The sequence below is a fragment of the Bacillus rossius genome, chromosome 1 (assembly GCF_032445375.1).
Source record: "Bacillus rossius redtenbacheri isolate Brsri chromosome 1, Brsri_v3, whole genome shotgun sequence".
Taxonomy (NCBI): domain Eukaryota; kingdom Metazoa; phylum Arthropoda; class Insecta; order Phasmatodea; family Bacillidae; genus Bacillus; species Bacillus rossius.
This window is the reverse complement of record NC_086330.1, coordinates 72,076,620-72,102,847: the sequence shown is the minus strand read 5'-3', so window position 1 is coordinate 72,102,847 and position 26,228 is coordinate 72,076,620. Positions and strand designations below refer to the sequence as shown.

The following is a 26,228-nucleotide window of genomic DNA, read 5'->3' as shown; positions in this document are numbered from 1 at the left end:
ATTATTGCTTTCTAAATGTATGGAACTATTTCTATTCTTAACTGTAAAAAATTATTTGTTAGAATTGTTTCTGATAAAAAGCTGAAATTTATTAAATTTTAACACAACTATACACAAATTTAAAAAATTAGTATTGTGTAAGCAAATACCACCATAAAACTGGACATTTTTGATCATTTTTAAACACTTTATGTTTACAGTTACAGTTATGAAGTGTTATTGAATTTACGCAAAAATATATAATAGTTACTAGTAGCTTTTCCCAAAAATAAGTTTTTTTGTTGTTTTTTTTTTTTGCAAAATTTTAACAGTTTTGTGGAAACACGAAGTTTGGTGCGAAATATGGTTATTTTCACGAGTTCATCAAGGCCAGTTCTGAAAACTTCATGCAGTACATCAGTATATGTCATTAGATTTGTAACACAGGAAACCAAATTTCAGTTGCAAAGTATTAAGATATCTTGAACGTAATATTAGTTCTACTACAGTGCCAATAAATTGTAACAGCAAAAATGTGATAATTTCTCTTTTTGCTGTGTGTACAACACATCTTTTATCTTAACATCTTTGGTTATTTTGTGAAATAGTGAGAGGGTGTTGTTTATAAGACAAGATGCTGCACATTTTTATTAATAACTGGTTTAATGATACTTTTCTTTTATTATGTGGTGTAACACTAAGAATGCTTTTTTGTTCTGTTTCCTGAAAAAGTTTGAACAAACCTATTCTCTAGTTTGTTTATGCTTTGCCTTTAAGTAATTTTATAGTTTAGGCCAAAAAATTATTAATATGAAAATACATTTTAAAATGTGTTTTATATATGTTTAGCTCCACTCCTTTTTTTTTTTTAAATTTAATCTTGTTTATTTTGTAACGTCTAGAAACATACTCATTGTGTATTTTTATGCCAGATAGGAGTTTGTGTGCTGCTTTATTAATTACTTACTAGTCCAGTCATCTTAGTCAAAATTAGGTAGGTATCTCAGAATTTGAGATACCCAGCTATAAACTCATATAAACTTGTATTTTTTACATCCTAAAAGTTTTCTCAAAACATACATATGATAGGTTGTACACGACAATTAAAATCTAAGGTCAAAGGTCACAAAAATTGATTTTTTGCACGTTTTTTTTTGCAAATATCTCATTTCCTATGGGTTTTTCGCTATTTGAATTTATTATCAATTTTGTAGAGGATTAAATTCACAACGTTTGTTTCAAATATTTTTTTATACGTTGAATCGTTTTCGAGATAGAGGGTGGAGATGGAGAGCACGCGGTTAGAGCATCATGTAAGGTCATCCGGTAGTCCCGGTCAAAAACACGCCATATAAAGTTCATTAGTTATTGATAAATACATAATTATTAATTTTCATTTTTTATTAACTATTACATTATATTTAATAATTATTTTACTTATGTAACTGTTTTTAATTATCAATTTATTTAATAACACTTATCTGCCCATTTAGTTATAGAATTGTTAAGGAAAATACTTATATTATATTTCATTTCTAATGTAATTTATTTTAATAACTTCTTAAATAAATAAAACAAAAGAAAGAAATTCTTAGTTAATGTTTTTATTTAAAAATATCATTCCATACATTTATGATTGTGGAAATTTAAAAAATTTAATAAAAATTACAAGAACTACAACTTATAATTTTAATTATCTTCTTCTTCATCATCGTCTTCCGACCGCTGTAGTATTTCTAAGTCCTCTTCTTTATCATCTTCAATGACATTTGTCTCCAGGTCTTCCATGATTTCGGGGCCAATGGTTATGTCTTCATTGACATCGCTCTGATATGGTAGAGCATTGAGACAAGCTTGCCCATTACACTGGCCACTAGCTAAAGAGCACTGCAACCCCGATTTCCTGCATACACTTCGCAAACCAAACCACTCTTGCAGTTGCAGAATATTGTGTTGAGCAATTCCTCTGGAGCAGGTGCTAAAATTGTCGTGATAGGTTCCAGGAATTCGTTACGCATTGTCCAACCCCATTCCTGGGGTTCCAAATCATGCCCTAACCAAGTTTGAACTTGATAATAAACACGATTGAAATGTTGGTGAGCTGCTGCACTTGTTGGTGGAATATTGACGTATTGTGCATAACGAAGATGATCAATACTGTCCACAGATTTTGGAGCATTATAGACTGCCAACAAGATTTGAATTCCATTCTCAAATAATCTTTGAACCGGACAGTTTTCTTCTTCAAATTCTGCTGCAAGTTGATCCAAATTCAGCAGGATCTCAAATGCTTTTAAAAACGTTTTTTCCCTTTTTTAAAAAGTGCACAAGTCGTATCACAGCCACTTAATGCGTGCAGAAACAAATTTTTTTTTTTTTTAACGAGGATACTTAACTATTTTTTAATACCATCTTATAATTTATAGTCTTAAAAAGAAATAATGACAACTTAAAAATTCCGCATTACAATTTTGACAGTACTTAGTTAACTTGAAATGTAGATAGAGCGTCATAATGTAGGGACAGAAGAAATTGTTAGTCTGTGTATATTCGACACCATGTTGAATGAAAGAATTTCTTGATGAAGTTTTTTCTCTTAAATCTTTAATGTTGAATCAGGTCAATAAAGTTACGGTTTGTTTGTAGGAAGTAGGTATTTGCAGACTGATATGTGTTTTAAAATGTTTCAAGTAAATTTTGTTTTAATGTATCTATGTATTGGACTGCAACTTTAATTTGAATAATACTCTAAAGATAGCACCGCATTCGTAATGCTTTAGACCCCCAACAAAATGTTGAATACCTTTGACGCCATGTTTGTTCCAACACAATTTTCGGGACTAATAAATTATAGCTACATATTTTTAAAGTTGTGATTATATCTTTTGATGACTATTCAAGTTTACAAAATGTATTCCAGGATGATTTCACTACCATAAAGTTTACTTCGGCACACCAGTATGCTTAGTACATCCCCTGATGTTCACATAACATGCACGGATGCATGTTGCCACACGTGGGATTGCCATTTTGATGACTTCGGCTCATGGCTATAGCAGTTCCTGCATGCATACGTATTGGATTTTCAACCTGATAAATTTCCGTTTAATATGAGCTTATTTCATTACATTTCTGGTGCATACCAAAATTTTACCCTCAATGCGCCTAAAGAAGTAAAACCTCATAAAAGCAGGCGATGATAATTTTACTTCCAGTCTAGGGGGAAATGTCACAGGAACAGTGTTGAGGCATTCACATGCGACACGTTTGGTACTCCTGTTGTTAGACTAGCCCATAGTACCATCTTGCTAAACAGAATTATAGTAAGTTTTTAAAAGGGAGGAAAAAATTTCGTTTTTCCCTAAAATGAAATTTTTTTTGTATATTTATCATGCTCAGCCTTATTTAAAAAATTCTACGTTAAATTTTGTGTCTGAGTTTGGTTTTATAAGTTTATGTGCAACATGAGAACACATGAATTTGCTCGGTTACCGAGGTTAGATGTTGACACAACACTTGTGAGTACTGAAAGACTTGCTCACTTTTTTTTTTATCCTTTTTTGTTTAACCTTTTTTTTTGGGGGGGGGGGGGGGGTATTTAGTTATTATATAGTATAACCAGTTAAGTAGAGAGGGACAAGACTAAATTTTCAAGCCGAGCTGAGCCAAAGTCAGTAATAATAACATTGTGTCTAGCCTTGATTATTTTATATTTTAGTCAATTATTAAACAATTGAGTTAAGCTTCAGTAGTTATAAAAAATTTTCCTTCAAAGTTTAATAAATTGAAGTGTGTTAAAATGTGGTTTTTTTAACAATAAATAATGAATGCAAAAATGTAACTCATATTTTTTTATTTTTTTATTAAAATTGATTTGCCATATGATATTAAGTAATTTAAGTTCACACTCAAGTTGAAAGTTTTGAAATAAAATATAAAATAAATGAAGCTTTGTAAAACAAACACGTAAACACCGTAAATAAAGTACCTAGTTCCAACCCTTCAACAAATTATGATTTTTGACAGCCTTTCAACAAATTATGATTTTTGACAGCCTTTCAACAAATTATGATTTTCAAACAATTGGAATGAAAATATTTGCAGATCATCCTATATAGTTTGTGATTTTTCACTGTTGAAATTATTAGAGATGGACTGTGAAAAATTAGGTATGTGGTGGTAACAGTAACAAAATGTTAATCAATATTGAAAATAACGGTTATTATGAAACAGCACAATGAAGCATTGTTACTTTTTACACATAGCTACAATCTGCGCTGTAAAACTATATCCTTAATTTTTAAGCATGAAAATAATTACTGTCACTTTTAAACCAGGTCAAAATATTTTTGCATCTTTGTCAGTTTGTAATTTTTACAGGGCCAGTGTTGCTGTGCTGGATCGCGTACATTTGTTGAGGATTCCATCTACGATGAATTTGTAACGAGAAGCGCAGAGCGAGCCAAGAAGAGAACAGTGGGCAACCCATTTGACTTGAACATTGAGCAGGGTCCACAGGTGAGGTTATATATTGATGTTAACATGCTCATCATCCATTACAGCAGTGTCACTGCTCGTTGTGGAGTTTCCTTTGCTGGTATACTTGTGTAGACCACCCGCCGTGCACCTTCCTACCCTTCTCCTTGAGACATGTTTACCTCCTCTGACTTCTTTCCCTTTCCTTCCCTCCTTCCTTCAGTTTCCTTCAGTAGCCACTTTCTCAGTTGTGCCAGTGGTTTGATTCGCTCGCCAGCAGGTTGCTGAGGAGGGCTGCAAACTAAGGTGATGGCGTGAAGTTAGTGTTATTAATGATGGCGTGAAGTTAGTGTTATTAAAGTGTAACTTGTAACGTGGTGTGCCTTGTCTCTCGCATCCTGGCCTGCTCTTGGAGCGAGTTTGTTGTACAGGACAAGCTACAAGTGTGTTTTTAACCATCTTTCAAGTTCCCTTTGGCTTACCCTTTCAGAATTGTTTGGTGTTAGCTTTGTTTGCTATGGTGTGTTTTACTGCTGTTTGCAATGTGTCGTGGTTCATTGAAAATGTTCCATCCCTAGTCACCAGTTTTGGGCCAACATATTCAAAATGACAAAATTGTTTTTCCATAGTAAAAATATATATATTTTTTGGAATTTGTAAACCTCAAACAATCCCCAATTCTATCCCGTTTCCTGCTGGAGTTTGTTTTCCCAGTCTAAAATATTCTGGAACAAAAATTTCCTGTCCCACCCAGCTTACACTCTAATGCACCCGCGCACACATGCTATACACTCCACAGTGGGTAGTCTGAAAGTCGGTGGTGTCATTGCTGGACTTGCAGATTGATGACGAGCAACTGGGGAAGATCCTGAGCCTGATAGACTCCGGGAAGAAGCAGGGGGCCCGTCTGGTGGCGGGGGGAGGACGGCATGGCGACCGAGGGTACTTTGTGCAGCCCACTGTGTTTGCGGACGTCAAGGACAACATGGACATTGCCAGGCAGGAGGTGTGTTTCCAGCGGCGTGTGCACAGGCTGCTATTGTGCCACCCCTTTGTCTCACCCCGCTACCTCTCTTATTCCAAGCGCTATCCATTTTGTCACATCTCGCACGAACCTTTGTTGCTGTTTGTTGGTGCATAATCGTGATTGTGCAGTGTACTAAATGTCACAATCACTACAAAAAGACTGGAGTAATATATTTATCTTTTCCAAAGAATTAAGATCTTTGTAGTTAATGGGTGAATGCATGCAAAAGAAATGACTAATTCTGTATTAGCAGAAGTAAGTTTAAACAAATGATATTTTTAAGTACACATGTTACTTGTTTTATAATTATTATTTATTATTTTTGAACTTATTTAAATGACCAACCATAGGTTATGATTACATCGAGGGATATATATATATTTTTTTTAAGTAATTACACAGGCCAACATTTTTTTGGTGCCATGGTATTTGGAGCTGATTTCATATGAATTTGCTGCCCTGAATTCAAGTATGGCATAGTTTTTGCCTAGGAGGTCAAATTTATAAAATTTAACGTTTTAGTGAAATATATGTTTTACGTGATTTTAGGTTAAATCCATTAATCAAATCTAAATTTTAAAATGTAATACAGCAAAAACTTAGCAACTTCCTCTCATTTTTGTTTTTATACATGTGTGGTTGTGTAAAACCTATTTTTACAGGTTTGCAAAGAAAATATTTTTCTACTTGAATCTGAGACAATGATATAAGTCTTTGCTGAAAATGAAGTTGAAGTCCACTTACATATTTTGCTACATTTTAAAAATTCTGAATGTGTAACTATAAAAGCTTGATAAGTGTTACATCATCACATCATGCATGCCACACACTTAATAAGAACAATGTACAAAACATTCAACTAGCCAACCAACTGCCACTGCTTGTAAACAAAAACTATAAAATTGTTAAAAAAAATTATTTTGGTGATAAAATAAAAAAGGAGAGATTAAAGCAAATATTTCACATAATGCTCGAAATTTGAAAGTTGAACACATTACAATTAATATATATGACTGCTACAACTCAGCATTGTTAATGAACAATCAATGATCCATATGGAATAATAGACAAAAAACATTCATTATCTTTAGAAACTCAACCGATTCTATTTTTTGCTCATTTTATTTATTTATTTATTTTTACTTTGTTTGGCGCAGTTACGGCATATATGCCTTCTGTTACACCATGTTACATAAACAACATATAATAAGTAATTATGTAGCAACAAATCATGAAATTACATATAAAACAATTATACAAATTACTGATGAATCGTTTACCAAATAACATCCGAGAAGAATTTTATAAGTTTTAAAAGATTTGTAGGCATGCTGAGGTAGTATTATGTAAAAATTGTAAATTTTTTACTTATGTAAAAAAATCATATCAGGTCTGAAAAAGCAACACTGATTATTGTTTTGTGTTGAGATGAAAATATATAAATTTTTCTTATACTTGCTTGTTTTAGAAGGTATATGTTTAAAATTAGCTCCAAATGCTTCATTGTTGACTTGACATCTATGCTGTGTGTTTTGGATCAGATATTTGGACCAGTGCAACAGATCCTGCGATTCAAGAGTTTGGATGAGATCATCGAGCGTGCCAATGCCACGGAATATGGTCTGGCTTCTGCCATCTTCACAAAGGATATCGACAAGGCATTTTACTTGGTGCAGGGTTTGCGTGCTGGCACTGTTTGGTGAGTACTCATGTTCACACCACCTGGACCAGTGGTATGCCTTCAGTCTGAGGCTTGTGTACACTGCTTTAGTGAGCGTTATATTTCTTTCGACCTTCGCAAATACGAGGCAGACTACATGTAAGAATGACATCTGGCAGCACTTAAGGACTGTCCACTGTCTATTGAAGGTATTTTATAACTCATGCAAGAAATTTTGTTTAATTATAAGCTTGTTTCATTCTCAAAATATCTACATATTTTATGTAAACTGTAAATTAAAATGTTAGAGGAATTTTTCTTTTGAAGTAATTTTACCATCCTAAACATGGATTGTAAAATCAGTGTTCAAATCTATCTTATTTTATTAACATGTTTTAATATAATTTTCAATCCACTACTTTTTAGTTTCAAAAAAAAATATTTTACAAACTTTGAAAAATATTGGTTTACAAGTTTAAAGTAAGTAATATAGAAACATGTTTTAATTAAATTTCATTATTTTGATTTATGTTACTTCGTTCATCTTGCTAAATAATGACAATTAAATCCTTGAGGCAAAAGGTCCTCTTAATGTTTGTGGTCATATTATGTGTATAATACAGTGAGGCCCGCAACACTTTAGCTGAGGAAATAATTAGCATTTTATTCAAACAAATCTGAAGACCACTGATCTGGAAGGTTTGCTGCTTTCATGGTAGTACATTCTATAGAGAAGCATCTGCCTTGTTACCAATGTCATTATTTAGTTTTAATAACTGTTAACATAATGTTAACTTCAGAGCTTTGAGATTTATTTACTATAATCATTCATTATTTTCATTTTCTTTCATTAGATACCTACATAATAAGTAAAAGGAGCAAAACTATATTACCTGATATATTATTTTAAGAATTTTTGACATGGATGGAAACGAAGTGGTTTATAGTCATGAATAGGGGTGTGAAATTATGGTTTTATAATTTAGCCACTTTCGTTTCCAAAATCAACAATTTCGGTGTTTTGTGTTTTTATAGGAATTTGCAGCAGAAAATCAGGATAAAAATATACGTATTTTTAAATTTGTAACCCTGTACACTGTAATGCTATCAGAAACATTTTAAACTGTTTTAAATGTACTATTAACTTTATGACTAGTCAATAAATTTACATAGTTTCACCACTATCCGCATTTAATCTCTGTTAAAAACAATTTCTCAAGTGGTATATTTGCAGAGATAAACGCCTGTGTAGTTTTCATGATGAACTTTTCTGTCTTCTCTCATTTTTTTGGCAACAGTAGTCATTTCTTCCATCGTGGCTGAACGTTTGCTGCTGACACCAGCTGCACTTCCTAACCTAACTTTAACGTGGTGTTTACTGTTGACATGTTTTACAACAGTGTCGCGCCTTTCGTGGTCAACTCTACAATTGCACCACTTGCAAAATAAAATCTTGTTAGAAGCATATAAACCCTCACATTTAAATTCTTTTGCTCGGGACTCGGCAGTAGGCTTTAATTTCGGCATTGTTTAGCAACTCAACGTGTGTACGTGACAAAGGACTGCCAGTATTTACGCGTAGCCAACGTTACCAAGCCAAAATTGTAATTAAAATACCAGTATCTATAAGTGCTGGTAAAATAAAATTACAATGAAATTGTGTTACGTTTTGAAGAAACTAAACGTATATTAACTCGCGCGAAATTAGTTGGAAATGGACTTAATATTTAACTTTTTGAAATTAGTTTTAAGTCACGTTCATGGAGTTATGTGTTCTCGTATGTTGGCGATTCTGCTAAAACAAAGCCAACGTTAGAACGGAATAATATTTATGTTGTTACCTCAGTGAACGTGATATTTAACCATTTATCAATGTTAAAAATGCTAAGAAATTAGTGCATTCATAAAAATAAAATAATGTATATATGTATAGTATTTTACAACGTCAAAACATGTTCACCGATATAGCTGATTTACGATGTATATTGTTTTTCGGATTTAGTAGTTTAAAAAACGGATTTTCGTTTTAAGTCCAATTATCACGTTTTTTCGCGTAAAAATGGTTACACCATTTTTTCACACCACTAGTCATGAAGCATTCAGACAAGGCTTTAATAGTGTAACACAGAGATCATAGCTACTAATGAGAAATATGAAAAATGTAGGGGGTGGTTCATTTGTAAGTCTCTGAAACCTCTTTAGTGTCCATTGAAATGTGGGAGGGACATTTCCCGAAGAAAATAGGCCTATAGGGTTGAATTTCCCACAGAACAACAAAATGATGCTAAAAATTTCAGAGTTTAAAAAAATTTATACATCTTGAAAAGCTATATTTTGGAAACTATTAGACAGAGACAGTTCTGGGCTCAAATTATAGCAGTTTTAGTCTACTTTGGAAATGTACTGCGTCAATATTTGCAAAAATTAGCCCTTCAGGGTTAAAATCGTCAAAACGAACAAAGGTAGGAATTTAGTAGTTTTTTTTTTTTTTCTTTTCTTTTCTTTTGGTGCTCGAGGTCGAAAACTTGGATTATTCATAGGGCCAGAGTCATAAACAACTGAGCAAAAAAATCACACCTACAGGATTTAACATAAGGTCTCATGTAAAGTGAAACCTTGATTCTACGTACACTCACGGTTCTCCAAAATTTGTCCTTACAACCGAGTTGTACGTACGAACCAGCGAGGCCAAATTACGTCCATTTGTGGCTATCCTCCCCCCCTCCCGCTGCCGCGGGAAATGAATTGCCGTTGCCGTGTCCTGCTGCCACGGGAAATGACCTGCCGTGTCTATATATTATGCTGATGTATTTTCGATCGAAATTATATCCTATTCGTGCAGAAACAACACTTGAGCTAATCAAATGTAAATAAAAAATAACTTGACACTGAAGGCAGTGTCGAAAGCCCCGTGTGTACATTTTTTTTTATATTTTATATCTATAAAATAATAATTAACACACAATATATTTGCTCAAATAAAAAATTACTGTGGGTACTTTTAAGTGTAGATAAGATTAGCTAGTAGGCCTAAAAACATCGTGATAAACGTAATGTTTATAGTCTGCAATGAACATTTTAAATCGCAAAATATACATATTTTATAACATGAAAAGTTGCTTTTATTTCTAAACATGTAATAATTTAAGCCTAGGAATGTAAAAGTCCGAGTAATTATACCCGGAGACAATGTAAACTGCACGAGGGAAAAACGTAAACTCACGAATGTATAAACGTAATGGGAATGTCGGGAATATTACGTGGCTGCTTGTAAGTTCTGATTCTGTATTTTTGTCACAACTTAGCCGAAATACTGGTACGAGACATAAACTTCACAAGATAAAATGAGCAGAGTCTTGGTAACTGTTTTATATGTATTTTTTAATTTACGGAAGTGTTGTACAGTTGACGCATATTTTTTAAACTAACCATTTATTTTTGGGGATCGTAAATAATTAATTATTGGTATCAAGACATTGAACATGTCACGGCAGCGAGAAAACTGGTGCGTATACCAATAAACTGGTATTAGAACTGGACAAAACTGGTACACGGGAGGTGGAGCTTATATTTTTTTCCGCTAAGCTCGCATCTATTGGCTGGCTGCTGGTGGAAGGTCACGAGTCTGGGCAGAGCGTTGAGTGAGTTATACTGTGCATGCGCAGCTCAGAGAACAGAGAGAGCCAGCCGGCGGCTACGCCGCGCCGTAACAGCTGATCGAGTACAATGACTGATGCTTGTTATAAGCAAAATATTTTTGAGAGAACTCAATATATTGAACAAAGTATTGTTGGCATTCACATATGGAAGCATACGATCATTGGTAATGGTGCCATGTTGTTCAACAACAGAAGATGATTGAAACCCAAACAATAGTTAAGAAAATTATGTGTATGAACATTTCATTGTTTTTGGGTCCAAATGTTAATGGAAAGTTGTCGTGTGATACAGTGTGCTCTATTGTTGAAGAGGGCGCCTCACTTTTCCAATCGATCTAGGCTCCTACATTTGGATCTGCTGCTAGGTTGACTCGTGCCATCCCTAGAGTGGGTTCCTAGGAGGTGTTTGTGGAAATGGCCGTATCAGTTCAGGGGGATATCCCCAACAAGAGATGCCTTGGAAATGGCTGTCAATGGTTCTCGGTGGCCCTTGTGTGGGTGGTTGGCCTGGTCTGGATAGGTAACTGACGCTCTGTGACAGAGGGTATCTGGGTTTGTCTGGGCCGGAAAGGAACGGGGGAAAAACTCTGCCAGTAGATTTGGAGCTGTTGCCAGGTGCTTCCTAATTGCTGCTGCTGTGCAAATCGGGCTTTGGCATAGACCAAGGGGGCCTCGTCAGGTGAGTCTCCTTCTACCAGGATAGATAATGGCCTAGAGGGAGGAAGGGCGCATGCCCCTGGCTCTATGGCAGAATAGCATCTGCTGGGTACTTATTGGCTTCTCCTGGTCGTAGCTCGGCAGTGTTTTTTCCTGGAGTGGTGGCTGTTGGGTGAGGTTCCTGGAGAGTTCCCTTGCCCTGAAAGGATACACACTGGTTCACGGTACTTCAGTTTATTGATCACAATTGCACAGCTAAATGACAGCCTCCCTAATACACTGTACCAGAACTGGTTTGTTCCTCCTATTCGGCAGCCTGCTCTTTTATGATCGCTGAATCTACTACCTCTATACGAACGGACGTCCTGAGTGATCTAGGTAAGGGAGCAGATTCCAAAAATCACCGGCAGTAGTGCCGTGCACAACTCGACTGGCCTGTTGGGAGGAGGGGTAGGTGAAGGGGAGTGGTCGTCCTGGCAACAGGTAATGCAAGAATGGCCGGGCGGCGACATCTATCTTGGCCGTCTGCCGCGACCCACACGTGTTTATGAAGAGAGGGGTTGACGGCTTTGTGCTTACAGACGTGTGCGGCACGTCACACATCAAAGTGATGTAATTAATGTTTAAAGCCATGCTCACCTCTTACACGCCCGGTAAAAATTAAACGGTACATCTGGGGGCTGGGTAAAACGTGTCATATTGCGCGCAAAGTTTCGTCCACGAGCTCACGCCTCGCTCCAGTCCGCCTGGCAACACACGACTGTCGTGACTTGTGGATCAGCCGCCATACAGCGCTGTCTTTGTGCGCTGCAGAAAGTAGTCGCTGTCTTGCATTCTTCAACCACAAACCAACATTTTGACGTCGTCTGGGCCTGCGGCCCCTTTGAGCCCGATATGACACCGCCCAACCACCATCTCTATTCAAACCTCCCGCTCGTGCGTGCGTGTGTGCGTGTGTTTCTAGCCCGGCAAGAGGGCGCTTAGATGCAGTGCGCCGCACCCCTAAGTATGCTAATTAATATTGTAACCCTTTTTCTTTCATTCTTTTGCCCCAGTGTCTTGTTGCAGTTTAATCATGTGTTTCTTCAATTTAAATATTACACTAATTATAAAACTATAGACGTTGCCCGGGCGGACCCGAATAGGCACGGACTTGGACGAGGGTAGAAATGTTTTATAATAATTCTCAATAACTACGTAAACATTAATGTATTTTAAATTGCCAGTAATTTTTATATATTTATTAATGTAATCTATTATTTACTTAACTTTCGCCGGGGCACGGAATCGCAGAATGTTGTAACGGTAATTGTGTTCGGCGCGAAGGGCGCCATGTTGCCACCTGCAAACCATGATCTCACCCCAGTCGTTCTCTCCCGCCAGCCGAGGGCGGTCGTGTCGCTGCCTTGAGGTGACCACGTGCGTGGTCAGCCTCCTCTAAGCCGATTCGTGCCTCGGGCGTTTTCTCAGTTGTACCAGTGAAGGAACGTGTACGGAAATAAATCGTGAGTAAAATAAATCAATTAACTGTGTTACGTGTCTTAATGTTCGGGGGACCACGTGGGGCCCCAACCTGGTCGGCGGCGTGTGGGACGCCCTGAGAACCCACTGCGTGTTAGAAGCGTGCCCGACGCTGAGAGCGGGCTTAGGTAGGGTCGAGAGCAGCGCATTTAATATCTAGAGGGCCAAGTATCTCGCCGCACACGGGCCACGTAACACCCTGGGTTAGAGTCTCTCGCCGGGTCCACGTGCCCACTCACGTGGTGGCGCCCACTATTTAGTACCGATAATTTCTCCATAACACCGTACGCCCTCAATTTTATCAGACATGCCCATAAAGTATGTTTTACACTGCCCATTAAAATAAATAATAAAAGTACCTAAAACCAACACAACAAAAATACTTAAATTAAACTTAAATAATAAATTAGCTTATCATAGTCTTTAGAATAACCTGGTATTTTATCACGAATATGTAGCCAACATTGGTGAAACTTACAGCTAAATTTATCAGGATTATAAACCTAATACCCAAAGTAAAATAAAATTAGATAATTAAATAAAATCAAATAACATCAAAAACCTTGATAAAAGGTAACTTGAAAATATAATCTGCAATAACTTAAATGTAAAAAGATAAATAAACTGTGTAACAAAAAAGTGGCACATGTCACAGGGGACTACAAGTAATCAAAAAATATTTTGTATTCATGAATAATTTGATATTGAATTCAACATTTCAAATTGGGATTTTTTTACTATTCAGAAAGAGGATGGAAAATTGGTAAATGATACAGCTGGGAATAAATGCTATAAACATGTTTATTGATGACAAAATGACATAATTTCCGTGATATCAGTTTTTTCATTTTTGTTTTCATGATACTACCAATACTGGTTCAATAGGAAACCATGGCCATTGACTAAAATAACGTGTGAACACCAAAAAAATGTTCTCTTCTGTGGAAACATTTTGAATAATATGGTGGCATCATCGATTCAAGCTGTTATTTTAGTGCAGCGTGTGGCATGTCTAAAAAATATTACATGTGTTTATATCTATGATGTTTACGTACTGAAAACATGTGTGGGTTAAGGATAATAATTATACTGTAAGTTTGGAATATAATTTTTTGAGGTTTAGCACACTAAAACTTTAAAATTATTTGTTGCCTTCTGTTTTTTTGACGTAAATGTGTAACCATAAGTGACCTTTATTTAAAGCTGTGTTTGAAACAGTAACAGTTAAATGATTCAGGTTTTGGTTGTTGAAAAGGGTGAGTTAGTGCTCATGTATCAAGACTGAATACAAACTTCATAAATTCACACCGGTAATATTCTAGTCACGACCGATGCAAAAATAAAAATAATTAAATTGTTTTTCTGTGTAAATACTATGATTTTTCTGTAAGGGCAGTTATGTAATTTTCAAAGAATTTTACTACCTTCAATTAAATTAAACAGCTAGGTTAGGTTTATGGGATAATCAAGCAAATGTCTCCATTCTAGGAAATACTTTTATACCCAAACTCTCAAAACTATGTATTTAGGACCCTAGCCCTAACTTTGTCATTGGTCAATTTAGACACTAAAATTGTGATTTCTAGCACATTATTCAGCGTTTCAAAGATGGAGGCAACAATTGTTCATTTAATCATTATTTAAATCCTGCATATGTAAAACCAAATATTGACAGTATACCTGCCATCATTCAATAATAGAAAGTTTACATTTTTTATGTCATGCACATATAACAAATGTGCATGTAAAGACTACAATGTCCCCTGTGCTGAACTTGCCCTTGAGAAAGAAAAACCTTTTTTTCTTACCTGTTGTTGAATAAACATGAATTCATGTTTTAACGCCTTCGTATTACATAATGGGCTGAACAAAATTATTTATTACCTTTTCAAGGGCATTACAATTTAATATGCATCATTTTTCTTATGTGTTATGTAAGCTACATTTAACTCTTTTTAACTGCATCTTTCAACTTATCTTGAATGCATGAAATATCACTTACTTGCAGCATGCGACTTTTATCTGATTACGTGTTTTCCTACGTTGCAATACATGTCTGTAGTTGTAATTTGGTGCTGCCATCTGTAAAATCAGTACCTTTAAGTGGTATTTACTTTTTTCTTCCATTGAAACAGATGTTACATAGTGTGTGTTATTTCTCCGTGTTCTTATTCTTGCCAGCAACTACTGACTGATTTGTTCATCCTTTCTAGGTAAAAATTGTATTTATTTTTTTCCACTAAAGAGTTAAAATTCTATAAAATGCTTTGAGCTTATAAACTGAAAGAAAAAAAGTCTTAGATATATAGCAAAACAGCGAAGCATCTTAAAATTCTTGAGAAATTTATAAATGGTATTCTTCATGATCTCCAAATATTCGTTATGAATACATACAAGTGGCACTCATTCACAAAATTTTCAATGAAAGAATGTAACATGTATGTAACCAAGAAGATTTTTGTGAAAGATTTATTGTGAAATTTTGTTTTCTAAACATACTTGCTTTTAATATGTAACAAATAATTTGTAATTTTAAAAATTATTAAAAAATACTTTACTTTATATACATTATCATTTGATGACAAAAATATTTTCAGACTTAAAATTTTCCCAGCTAATGAAAATGAATTGTTAGTTTTTTCTTTGCATTTTATACCACTGTATTGTGGTTCATATACATATTTTTCGCTTTGTCATTTTACTGTAGTTTGCATCTGTGAAGTGTGTAAAACAAAGTTTCATTGTAATTTTTTTTAATTTGATTCCAAAAAAATATTTTACATTCATGAATAATATGATAGGCATTTGATTAAAACTTTGTTTCCATTAAAAATAAGAAGGATTCGCAGAAGCTTCTAAAACCATTTGGTTACTGTTAACAAATACTAGACTGAACCATTGTCCCATTGCAATGTAAAAACATTCATGACTGTTGATGATGTACATTCTGTATTTTATAACTTGGTTTCAGGAATGATGTGTATGTTAGTAATGCAGGAGTTGATAAACGAGAGCCGTTAGGGCAATAAGTTTCTAGAGGAATCTGGTCGCTTAAAACCTTGCTGGTAGTTAAACTATGTTTTAGTGTACGTAGTTACAAAAAAAATCAATTCATTTGTTACTTCTAGTGGTTACAATAAACAAGTCATTAGAACAACCTTTGCATTTAAATTGGAGCTGTAAACTCAGGGGTCGAAAATGGTCACTTAACTCACTTACAGTCACTTATTTTGCATCAATCACTTTTTTGTCACCTTTTTTTTAAAACAGTCACTTAATTTACTTTTTTTTCGATATTGGTGCCCAAAATTTGCATTTCCGTTTATGAAAGTGACATTAATTAAATGCTTGAATTTGTGTTTATGACCGTAATCAAGGTGTTTGCCATAACACGGATTGTGTCGAGATCATTTTTTACATGCGTAAAAGTGTAAACAACTGAAGTCGAACTATCCATTAATCGATTCGCCCTACAGTATCGATCTGCTGACATGATGGCAGATAACCTATGTTTGCACCAGTGTGTTCTGTAGTTAGTCTGATTGCGGTCTTAAGTTAGTTTTGTCCTTAGGGGCCTTGGCTAGCGATATGACTTGTGTCATGCTATACTATTATTTGAGATAAACAAGTAACTGGGAAATAATATCGTAGTGTTTTGATGTTTTCTTGTGTGGTGAAGATGGGGAAGTGTTGTTTTCGTAGCGAGTGGCTATAGAGGCGCGATGATAATGGATATATCATTAACGAGTGAGCAAAAAAAAACATAACGATACTGATGTTTTTTGTGCAGTTTGCTGTGTCACAATCAAAATATCAACCAAAGGGTATAGAGCACTATCTCAGCATGCTACTTGCGAGCGACATAAGAGTGAATGTCGGAATAAGTTGGCTCCTAGTCAGCTAAAATTCACGATCGTTCGACCTTCATGTTCAGCTTCCACATCAAGTGAAGTGTCCTCAGAAAACCATGTTAAATGTCTTTGCAGTGTACGAGATCGTGCAACAAGTGCAGAACTGAAATAGATAATGAAATGTATTATTTCAAATTATTCAGCATCATCTTGTGGAGGAATAGCTGATGTTTTTAAAAGTATGTTTGGTGAGGGTGTGCCTGAGGACTTCAGCCTGAGCGGCACTAAATTTAGGTATCTACTAATAGATGCATTAAGCCCATATTTTCGCAATTTTATTTTGAAAGACATGGATGGTGCATCCTATTCAGTATGCTACTACTAAACAACAAACCACACAGGTAGAAAGGAACTACAAATTGCTATCAGGTACTGGTCTAAAACGAAGCTACAGATTATCACTCACCATCTTGAAACCTTTTTTATTGGATCAGCTACAGGCGAAATACTAGTTGAGAAAATTAATTCTGCACTAGACAATGCTGAGTTACCTCGTCAGAAGATATTAATGTAAGGGAGTGATAATAGTGCTGAGAACAAATTGAAGAGTTTGCAAAGTGAAGAGCAGAAAAAAGAAAGACTGCAGATGTACTTTTTGAGGAGGCAAATAAGAGATTAAAGAGGGCTGTAAAAAAGAAAGCTATGCAGGAAATTGGATTGGCCCAGGCCATGTTGGAAGGTGTTAACAGAGTCAGAAAAGAAGCTGCAGAGAAGAAGCTTGAGGTTGATACTGTACAACACTCAGTGGAGAAAAGGAAATCTAAAATTATTTCTGACTATTTTTCAAAATACTCAAAAAATTAGATGTTTTGTATTGATGGAGTGTTCTGACATAAGTTTGCTGATGTTGAAATGTTCTTAAATTGGACTAGATACAGTTTTGTAGTAGGCCTATGGTGTCTTCTTAATTAATATAATTCTTAGTCAATTTTATAAGACAATATAAAAATGTTAATCTTGACAGAATTTTCATGGAAACCACTTTTAAGTCACAGTTTACACAGTTGACTTCTCTTTCACCATCTTAGGTATGTGAATAATTTGTTTCTTTTAATTTTGTGCTACTGGTGCATAATTTGTAACTTGTGTGTTTTTAAATAGTTAATAGAATAACTGTCAGTATTTTATTTGATCCATATATAACCTAATATTTTATTTTACTACAATCAGAATTTTTTGTAACATTTATTTCAGTTATATTTCAGGTCACCTTTTTAGTCACTTATTTTCCTGGAGATCACTTTTTTCTCACTTTTTCTATCACAAAGGTCACTTTTCTCACTTTTTTCCAGTGAATAAAGCACTTTGAGGCCTGTGTAAACTTCAACTCCCATGCAGCTGTCTAGTTCAAACTCCGCATTTCAAAATCCTTCAACAATTACTGTTGGTCCCTTGAATATTCTATTCAATGATTGTAAAAAAAAAAATTGGTCTAGTCTGAATTTTATTTGGATGGTTCTATTCTAAGTAAAATGCTCAGAGCGTCTAGTAAAACATGACAAATTTCTGCGGAGGCATCGTGTTCACTTTTCAGTGGTGGAAGAAAGTAGGTTGTTTACAATTTAGAGACTGGTTTTGTGGCAAGGAATGAACACTCCAGCCATAAATATGTTCCTACCCATTCTTTTGTTTTTGTCCACTCTACCCTGCCAGTAGCCTGGTAGCAGCAGATAGAGAATGTACAGGTACTGACCATCAACTGTCCTAATCCCCATAATGTCTGTTTACTCTAATCTCGAGCTAGAATTTGCTCTTCCTGGCCTGTTGACAGAGTTTTCATGGTTAACAGTCTTGGATCTGGCTTTTTTTTTTTCCCACTGTCATAACTTGAGTCCAGTTCAGCTTTGTGATTTTTTTCGATGTGTATATTATGTTTCTTAGTTGTCATGAAAGAGATAAATTATGTCGCTATCCAAACCTGCACGTTCAACATTGTCAGAGAAAAATCTATCTTTAAAAAACGAGCAAAAATTGAAAAATAATCAAAATCTGCAATGAATTTTGGATTTCGCCTCTATCTTCTTATGGGCAGAACACAGATAATTCAGATAACATTTCAAACAGGGGGAATTTAATTGATAAAGATAAGGGGGGGGGGGAACAATGTAACCAGAATATCCTAAAGTGGACGACTGTGTGGTGAAATGGTTAAAGCAAGCACTGCACAATTACATTATGAGGTGATGTGGCACTCATTTCTAAACATTGTTTGCCTGAAATATGAGACAATTTCATTTTGGTCATGTTACACAATAAAGTTGACTGAATGCTGTCATCTGTTTGGCTTGGTAAGTCCAATAATATTTTTTATAGTTTGTGTAAATAGTATTTTGTAATCAATGTTTGGCTTTAGTGCTTGAATGTGGATTGATAAATATTGCTGTTAGAATAAGTATGTTCTTTGGTTACAAACTTTGAAAATAGCTTTGCATAAGCTTGGATGTTAGCTTCAGGTTGTAATATATATATACGAGGGTTATTTTTTTTTCAACCTCCGATCGGCTGTAATAAAAAAAGGGAATGAATTGGGAAATTATTTTAATGTCAAAATAAACGTACATCTTTACTCTATTTTTCCACATAATCACCGTGCAGATTGAGGCATTTGTCGTACCGATGCACCAGCTTTCCAATACCCTCTGCATAAAATGATGCCTCCTGCCTATTCAGCCACGTTTTAACAGTGCCCTGCAGTCTGATTACAGTTTCATTTCTCCATGGCATGCCCATTAATTGATACCCTAATCGCTCGTACACGAATCGACACGTCTCGTAGTGTTTACCCCCTTCCACCAACCATGTGGAGCGGCCAACTCACACCTCAGTTGAAGCTTGGTTATGGGAATGTCAACATGGCTGCAACGATAAACTGTACGGCAAAATGCGAGCTGCGTGGAGTCATCCGTTTCTTACAGGCAGAAGGGCACACCAATGATGAACTGCAGAGCACTGTTAAAACATAGCTGAATAGGCAGGAGGCATCATTTTATGCAGAGGGTATTGGAAAGCTGGTGCATCGGTACACAAATGCCTCAATCTGCACGGTGATTATGTGGAAAAATAGAGTAAAGATGTACTTTTTTTTGACATTAAAATAATTTCCCAATTCATTCCCGTTTTTTTATTACAGCCGATCGGAGGTTGAAAAAAAAAACCCTCGTGTGTGTGTGTGTGTGTCTCTATATAGTTCTGAGGTTCCCCCCCTTTTTTTTCTCTCTATTATTCTTTCTTTTACCTCCTTTCAATATATTTTTGAAAAATTGTATATCCTCTTAATAAGTATATCGTTGTTTCAAAAATTTTAATTCATATACCACCACCTTTTTTTGAAGGTATTACTGTTGAAAATTGAAACTTTATTGTGCTTTATTTAGATAAAAGACCTAAACTTTGCCAAAAATGTAATCTAACCATAATGTACCCATTATTCCAAATTTCCCCCCTTCTCTCTCTCTCACACACACACACACACACACACACACACATAACTTCACTGTCAGGTGCAGTGTGCCGCAGCCAGGCAGAAATATATTTTATGTCAGTGGGCTATAAATTGCAACAGTACTTTTTGCAACATTCATTCATTGATTATTTTTAGTATCTGTTAGATTGCTATTGTCACAATTTAAGAAGATAAAGCTATATTTTCTGCTATTTTTTTGGGTGTTTTAGCCACGTCTCTGCCTCATGCCCATTTGCCTAGCCCTTTATCAACTCCTTCCACCCTTTGTCTAGGCATTTAACTGGAATTTTTTTTGTGTCCTGTTCTTTTTACTGTCTGTAGTACTAGTGTTATCTTACATGTTTATTTTTTTTAGTTTTAGATAAATGTCTTTTAAGTCTTTTACGTACATTTGGAATGGTGCTGTACTTGTGTTACGACATTAACTTCCCTGATTAAAGGTTTCACACCGATCACTTCTTGTAACAACACTGGACATGTGTGATTTCTTTGGCAGGGTGAATACTTACAACATTCTCACCGCCCAGGCACCGTTTGGTGGCTACAAGATGTCTGGCAATGGCCGGGAGCTGGGTTCGTATGGTCTGGAGGCCTACACGGAAGTCAAGACTGTTATTGTCAAGATCCCGCAGAAGAACAGCTAGGCGGTTGTGTTTTCTGCTTGCTGAACCGAATATTACTGCTGTGAACTGAAGCTTGGAACTTGATTGGGTCTTGTATCACTGTCCATTCCATAATTCAGTGCATGATTTTGTCATTCATATCAGTTGATTGTTAAGATAAGAACTTGTTTCGTGACACTAGCACGTGACAGCTTTAAAGAAAATATTAAAAAATACTAAAATATATATATCATCTATAACAATCCGTTTTAAAAATATTTTTGCAAGACATATTTGTTTTAAGTAAAATATAAACTACTTTAGAACCAATTGTTCTTGCACACATTATTATAATTACTATATTACTATTGGGTTTGTACTTGTGATAATGATTCAAAATAATGCACTTAAAACCATATAGAATTGACATTGAATGTTTTTACTTGTGGGAGAAAACAGAAGTGATGTTACTGTTGAAAATTTCAATTGTTTTATATTAATACTGTCCTTAATATTTTACTAATGTCAACGTTACTGGATTTGCAAGACTGTACTGTATTATACATATGAATTAGGTATTGAGTTGCACTCACTGTATTGATGTACAGTCATGACATTACATAAGTTTAAAGTGAGCATGTGTACAACTGGTGAGCATAATCAAAATAGATTGATTACCATTTTTCTAAATAATGGACATTATATAAATACTGTATGGAATCGTACTATTGTAGTACACTGTCTGAAATCAAAAACAAATGAACTATTTTTTTTAATAAATTTTTGTGTATAAGTATCTTGGTTTCATTTCTCATAAAAATGCTTGGTAATACTAAAATAATGTTATTTCGCTCTTTTCTTGAAAAAAATTTTATGTTCCATAATTTATGCTAATAAAATCCATGATGGGGTTTTGTAACTTGAAATTTTTATTTTCTCAGTTTTAATATAATAAATTACTACATTGCCACCATGTAAATTTTGCCTTTCATAAAGGCTTAGTATTAACAAAATCATACAAATATTCTTTAATCAAACTATTTTTTTTTATTTGTATCAGAGCTCTTTAATAACTAAAGAATGTGTAGTGGTATATGCATATAACATTTACTCTACAGTATCAATAATTAGCCTCTGTTTTAGGCTTCTGCAAATCCGTTTTTTTAATTAAATTCTGATTCTAATACCTAATTATTCACAAATATTTAATTATTATTTTTTCAATATAAATTAAGTATACAATGAAACTTTTTTGGTGAAAAATAGAATGGAGAAAAATAAATATATATAGATCCAAAATAGGGTGTAAAATGCAGTAAAATATTTTTTTTAAACCAGAAAAATTTTATGTTTGAAATTTTTTTTGTCAATCGAACTGATTATATACATAAAAATAGAGTATTTCTAATATGTTTGTCATAATTACAGATTATTTGTTTAATATAAAATAATAAATAATGGTGTTGCAGAAAACAAATCTAAATCAATAAATTTTCTCAGCTTATTACATATTATATTATATTTCATTAAAATTTCTTTTTGAATGAGTTCCACGTGTTCTAATGGTAATAAATAATCAAAAAATGATTTGATTTGAAATGTTGAATCAAATATCAAATTATTCTACAATACAAAATATTTTTCAATTACCCGATGAGCGATGACCAATACTCTGATATAAAATAAGGCCTTAAAAAATTAAGATTCATCCAAGAAATTTGAATGCTCATTCGGGGTTTTGAGCTCATCTGTGTTGGACGTGTTTTGCTTGCGCTCCAAGGTGTTTATGATTATGTTATTGAATTACTTGTTTAGTGAATTCAATATTAATTCCTCACTTTTAGACCAACCTGACTTCGGAGGGTTTTTAACACCCCATAACAATGCAGTAGTTCTCGATCCATTTCTATAAACAGTTGATCATGTTTAAATCACAGCCAAAGAAGACGGGAGCTAATTATACTTGTTATTTTGAGCTGTTCAATACAGAGGTTAGTATATTGGAAGTGCACAAATTAGATAATCTAATAAAAACTGTTGAATTATTGTGTACTAAGGTCGATGACCTTAAAAGTGAAAGCTTGGTTTAAAAGACTTTACTTATTGACTCACGTGAAGAAACCGCCACAATCAAACAAGAACTCCTTCACTTAGGGCAAAGCTTACTATCTAAAAAATGTTGGTCAAATGTTAAAGAAACCCACAAGCATGAAGAAGGAAGTCAGTTTGGAAACACCTGGTGGCTTGGGTAACGGTACTTTGTCTCGTGACCTTCATTCAACGAAACTTAGTAAAACATGATGTCATTAACAGGTTGAATAGCAACCAGCACATTGATGACAATGATGGCTTCAAGTTGTGCGATATGCACAGAAGTCTAGAACAAAGACCAACTCTGAAGCCGAAAACGATCAGGAACGAAAGAAAATTTGTATGCTTCCTTCTTATATATTTCAGTTCTTGAAGATGATTTTAATAGAATAAGCAACGTAGTGTTTTTGCCCAGCAGATGCTTAATCAGCCCCTTTTTACTGGAATCTTCACCCTGATCAAATAATTACAACGATTATTCTCCTGACACTACTTTCAACACAGGCAGGGCTAGCCCTAAACCTCTACCAACCAATGGCTCTGTTTTGATCCAATCTAAAATGCCTGGAGGAGCATCTTGATAAATTTTTGTGTAGTCTGACACAAAGGAGTTTGTTCTTCTATATAAAAATGTGAGATGTCTAAGAACCAAGGCCATCAAATTTTTTCACTAATCTATTGCATATTGATAATGATTTGATATGTCTTACAGAAACATTATTTACCAATAACAGCATAAACTTTCATTATTTTAGTGATAACTACGTCATATTTAGAACTGATAGATACTTTGTACTAACTTTGATGGAAAGAGGAGAAGGGGTTTTGATCGCAGTAAATAAAAACATAAATTCAATAGTTTAATACCTACTCATGAATTTAACCACCTCGGAATTGAAGCGGTCTGAATAAAATTAAAAACCCATCAAGATAAATTTTTAACCATTGGGAATATATATATTCCCCCTCAAAAACACTCTTAAAATACACAGCTTATTCTAAATATCTTATAGCAAAGTTTTTTGAATTCGCAAGATAATCTGTTAATAATCAGTGATTTCAATGTGCCAGGTGTTGACTGGACTCAAATGCACACTCCAAAATCTGAAGTAATATTATACACAAACAAAATAAAACCTGATTCCAAAGCTAATGGATGTAGGGACGCGTTAGTGGATGCGAGTGTCGCATCCCTAGAAATCTCGAATTGGTGGATGCGTGAAGGGATACATCAGCATCCCTTGTGATAATTCGGATTCAACACAAAGATGGCCGCGTCCACTACGATGCACTTTTAGTGGATCCCTTAGCTAAGAGATCCATTAGGCCAGTATTCGGATGCAGCCTTAGTATTGCAGTAGCGTTTAGTTATTTATTTGGAAAATCTTTTGTATATAATATAAAGAACTTATTTTCAAGACCTGTGAAAAGTGTCGTATGGGTACTTTGGTTTGTGGGATGGGAAGGTCTAGAAATAGTAGAAATAGGAAATACTTAGCTTACATTATATTATTGTTCATTTTTAAAAACCAATGAACAAATTGTCTTCTGTCAGAAGTGTTAAATAAATGGTAAGTTATCATAAGATAACTTTTTCATTAAAATTTTTTTTAGATTTTTATTTTTAACATCAAACAAGCTATATAATTCTTAATTTGTCTGATCGGCAATGATCGGCGCAAATGATCGGTATCGGAATGATCGGCCCAGCCCTAATAATAATACACCACTAGATATTCTTGTATTTCAAACAAATTTTAAAATTATATTTATTTTATTTATTTTTTTACAAATTGTCAAATGCAAACTAACAGTCAATAAACAGCTGCAAGGGTATGAACGACAAAAAAATATATACATATAAGATAAAAATAAAACACCCAATAATACATATATATAATAAGAAATACAAATTATAAAGAACAAAAGAGACAATAAACTAAAGAAATTTATCATCATCCGTTAGGGCTGCCATTGCCATCCATCTCTGTTCCTAATTTCATTTAAAATATAGCAATATAGAAAAGCTATTGTGTGTCTTGCAGAGATGCAGCAATTTATATCAATTAAAGACTACATTTATTTACGTATCCAATGCAATTTCAATTAGTCACTAACTCATAAAACTTGAATGGCAGCCCTGATGGATTTTCTTGGGTTAGTCATTATATTAATAGGTGAATATGTGTAGTATCTATATTTGATATTATTGCTGTGTCTACCTCTACGATAAATAAATAGGTACATAAAGGTAAAAAGCATTAAGAAAAGTCATAATTAGTTGTTTATTCAACAAACTTCGCGACAAATCAACCCTTTTTAAATGCTTTTTATTTTTATCTTTCGTTATTTACTTCCTTTTAGTCTGGGGTTTTTCAAAAATTTTATTTAATCCTTTTTCAATTACAATGGTGAGTTACAAAAAAATGGCTAGCATTAAAAATCTCCCTGAAAAAACACTGATGTGCCAATTTTTATGGCAATCGGTCAAACGGTGTCAGAGTTTATCAACGTCATACATATCAACATCCAATTTTATGTATAAAATGTTTATTACAGTGCCCGCTGGTGAGTTAACACCATAACATCTAAGAACCATCGCCGATGAATCACAAACTTTTACAGAAAACCGTATCTAATTCGGTAAAACTGTTTCGGAGATAAATGGGAACATTAGTTTTTTGCACACACAACCAACCTCTCACCCTAAACGCATACACCTTCTCTGTTCCGTTGTGGGTAAAAAAAACTAGAAAAATAGTCAGCTAAAACATTTGATAACTATATGGATCGCTGGATACACCACCATTGACTTTAAGTGCATGTTATTCATAAAATCCATTTTTTTCAATATTTTGACAAAATGCCAAAACTTTTTAGGGTTGGACTTGATATTATTAATGGTTCTGGTTTAATTTATTTTATTGTGCTTGAGTAAGTTCTTAACCTACTTATGGTAAAGAGAAAAGAAAGAGTAGTATTGCATGTTGTTTTTTTTTTTTTTTAAAGTTTGTGATAATTTATTTCTTAGTTTTTAAAGCATGAATTAACTCTAGAAAACCAGCAAGGGTGATGTAGAGGCCTTTTTTGTGACCATGAAAATAAAAACATTAATATTATTGCATATACACGAGGTCAGTTGTTCAACTACATAGGTCATCGAAATTACACATTTTGTAGAA

General features: G+C 34.3%; 1 protein-coding gene across 2 annotated transcripts in view; it reads left to right on the top strand.

The window, feature by feature from the left end:
* Positions 1–26,228, top strand: part of LOC134537608 (aldehyde dehydrogenase, mitochondrial) — a 108,492-nt gene that overhangs the window by 79,858 nt on the left and 2,406 nt on the right. The window contains exons 7-10 of one of the 2 annotated variants that reach the window (XM_063378229.1): positions 4,360–4,497; positions 5,297–5,461; positions 7,024–7,181; positions 20,850–21,748. In XM_063378229.1, the coding sequence (XP_063234299.1) occupies positions 4,360–4,497; positions 5,297–5,461; positions 7,024–7,181; positions 20,850–20,997 (609 nt within the window). In that variant the 3' untranslated portion in view covers positions 20,998–21,748. Of the gene's footprint in view, positions 1–4,359; positions 4,498–5,296; positions 5,462–7,023; positions 7,182–20,849; positions 21,749–26,228 lie in introns of those variants that run through there. The other variant, XM_063378218.1, reaches the window with a different exon arrangement.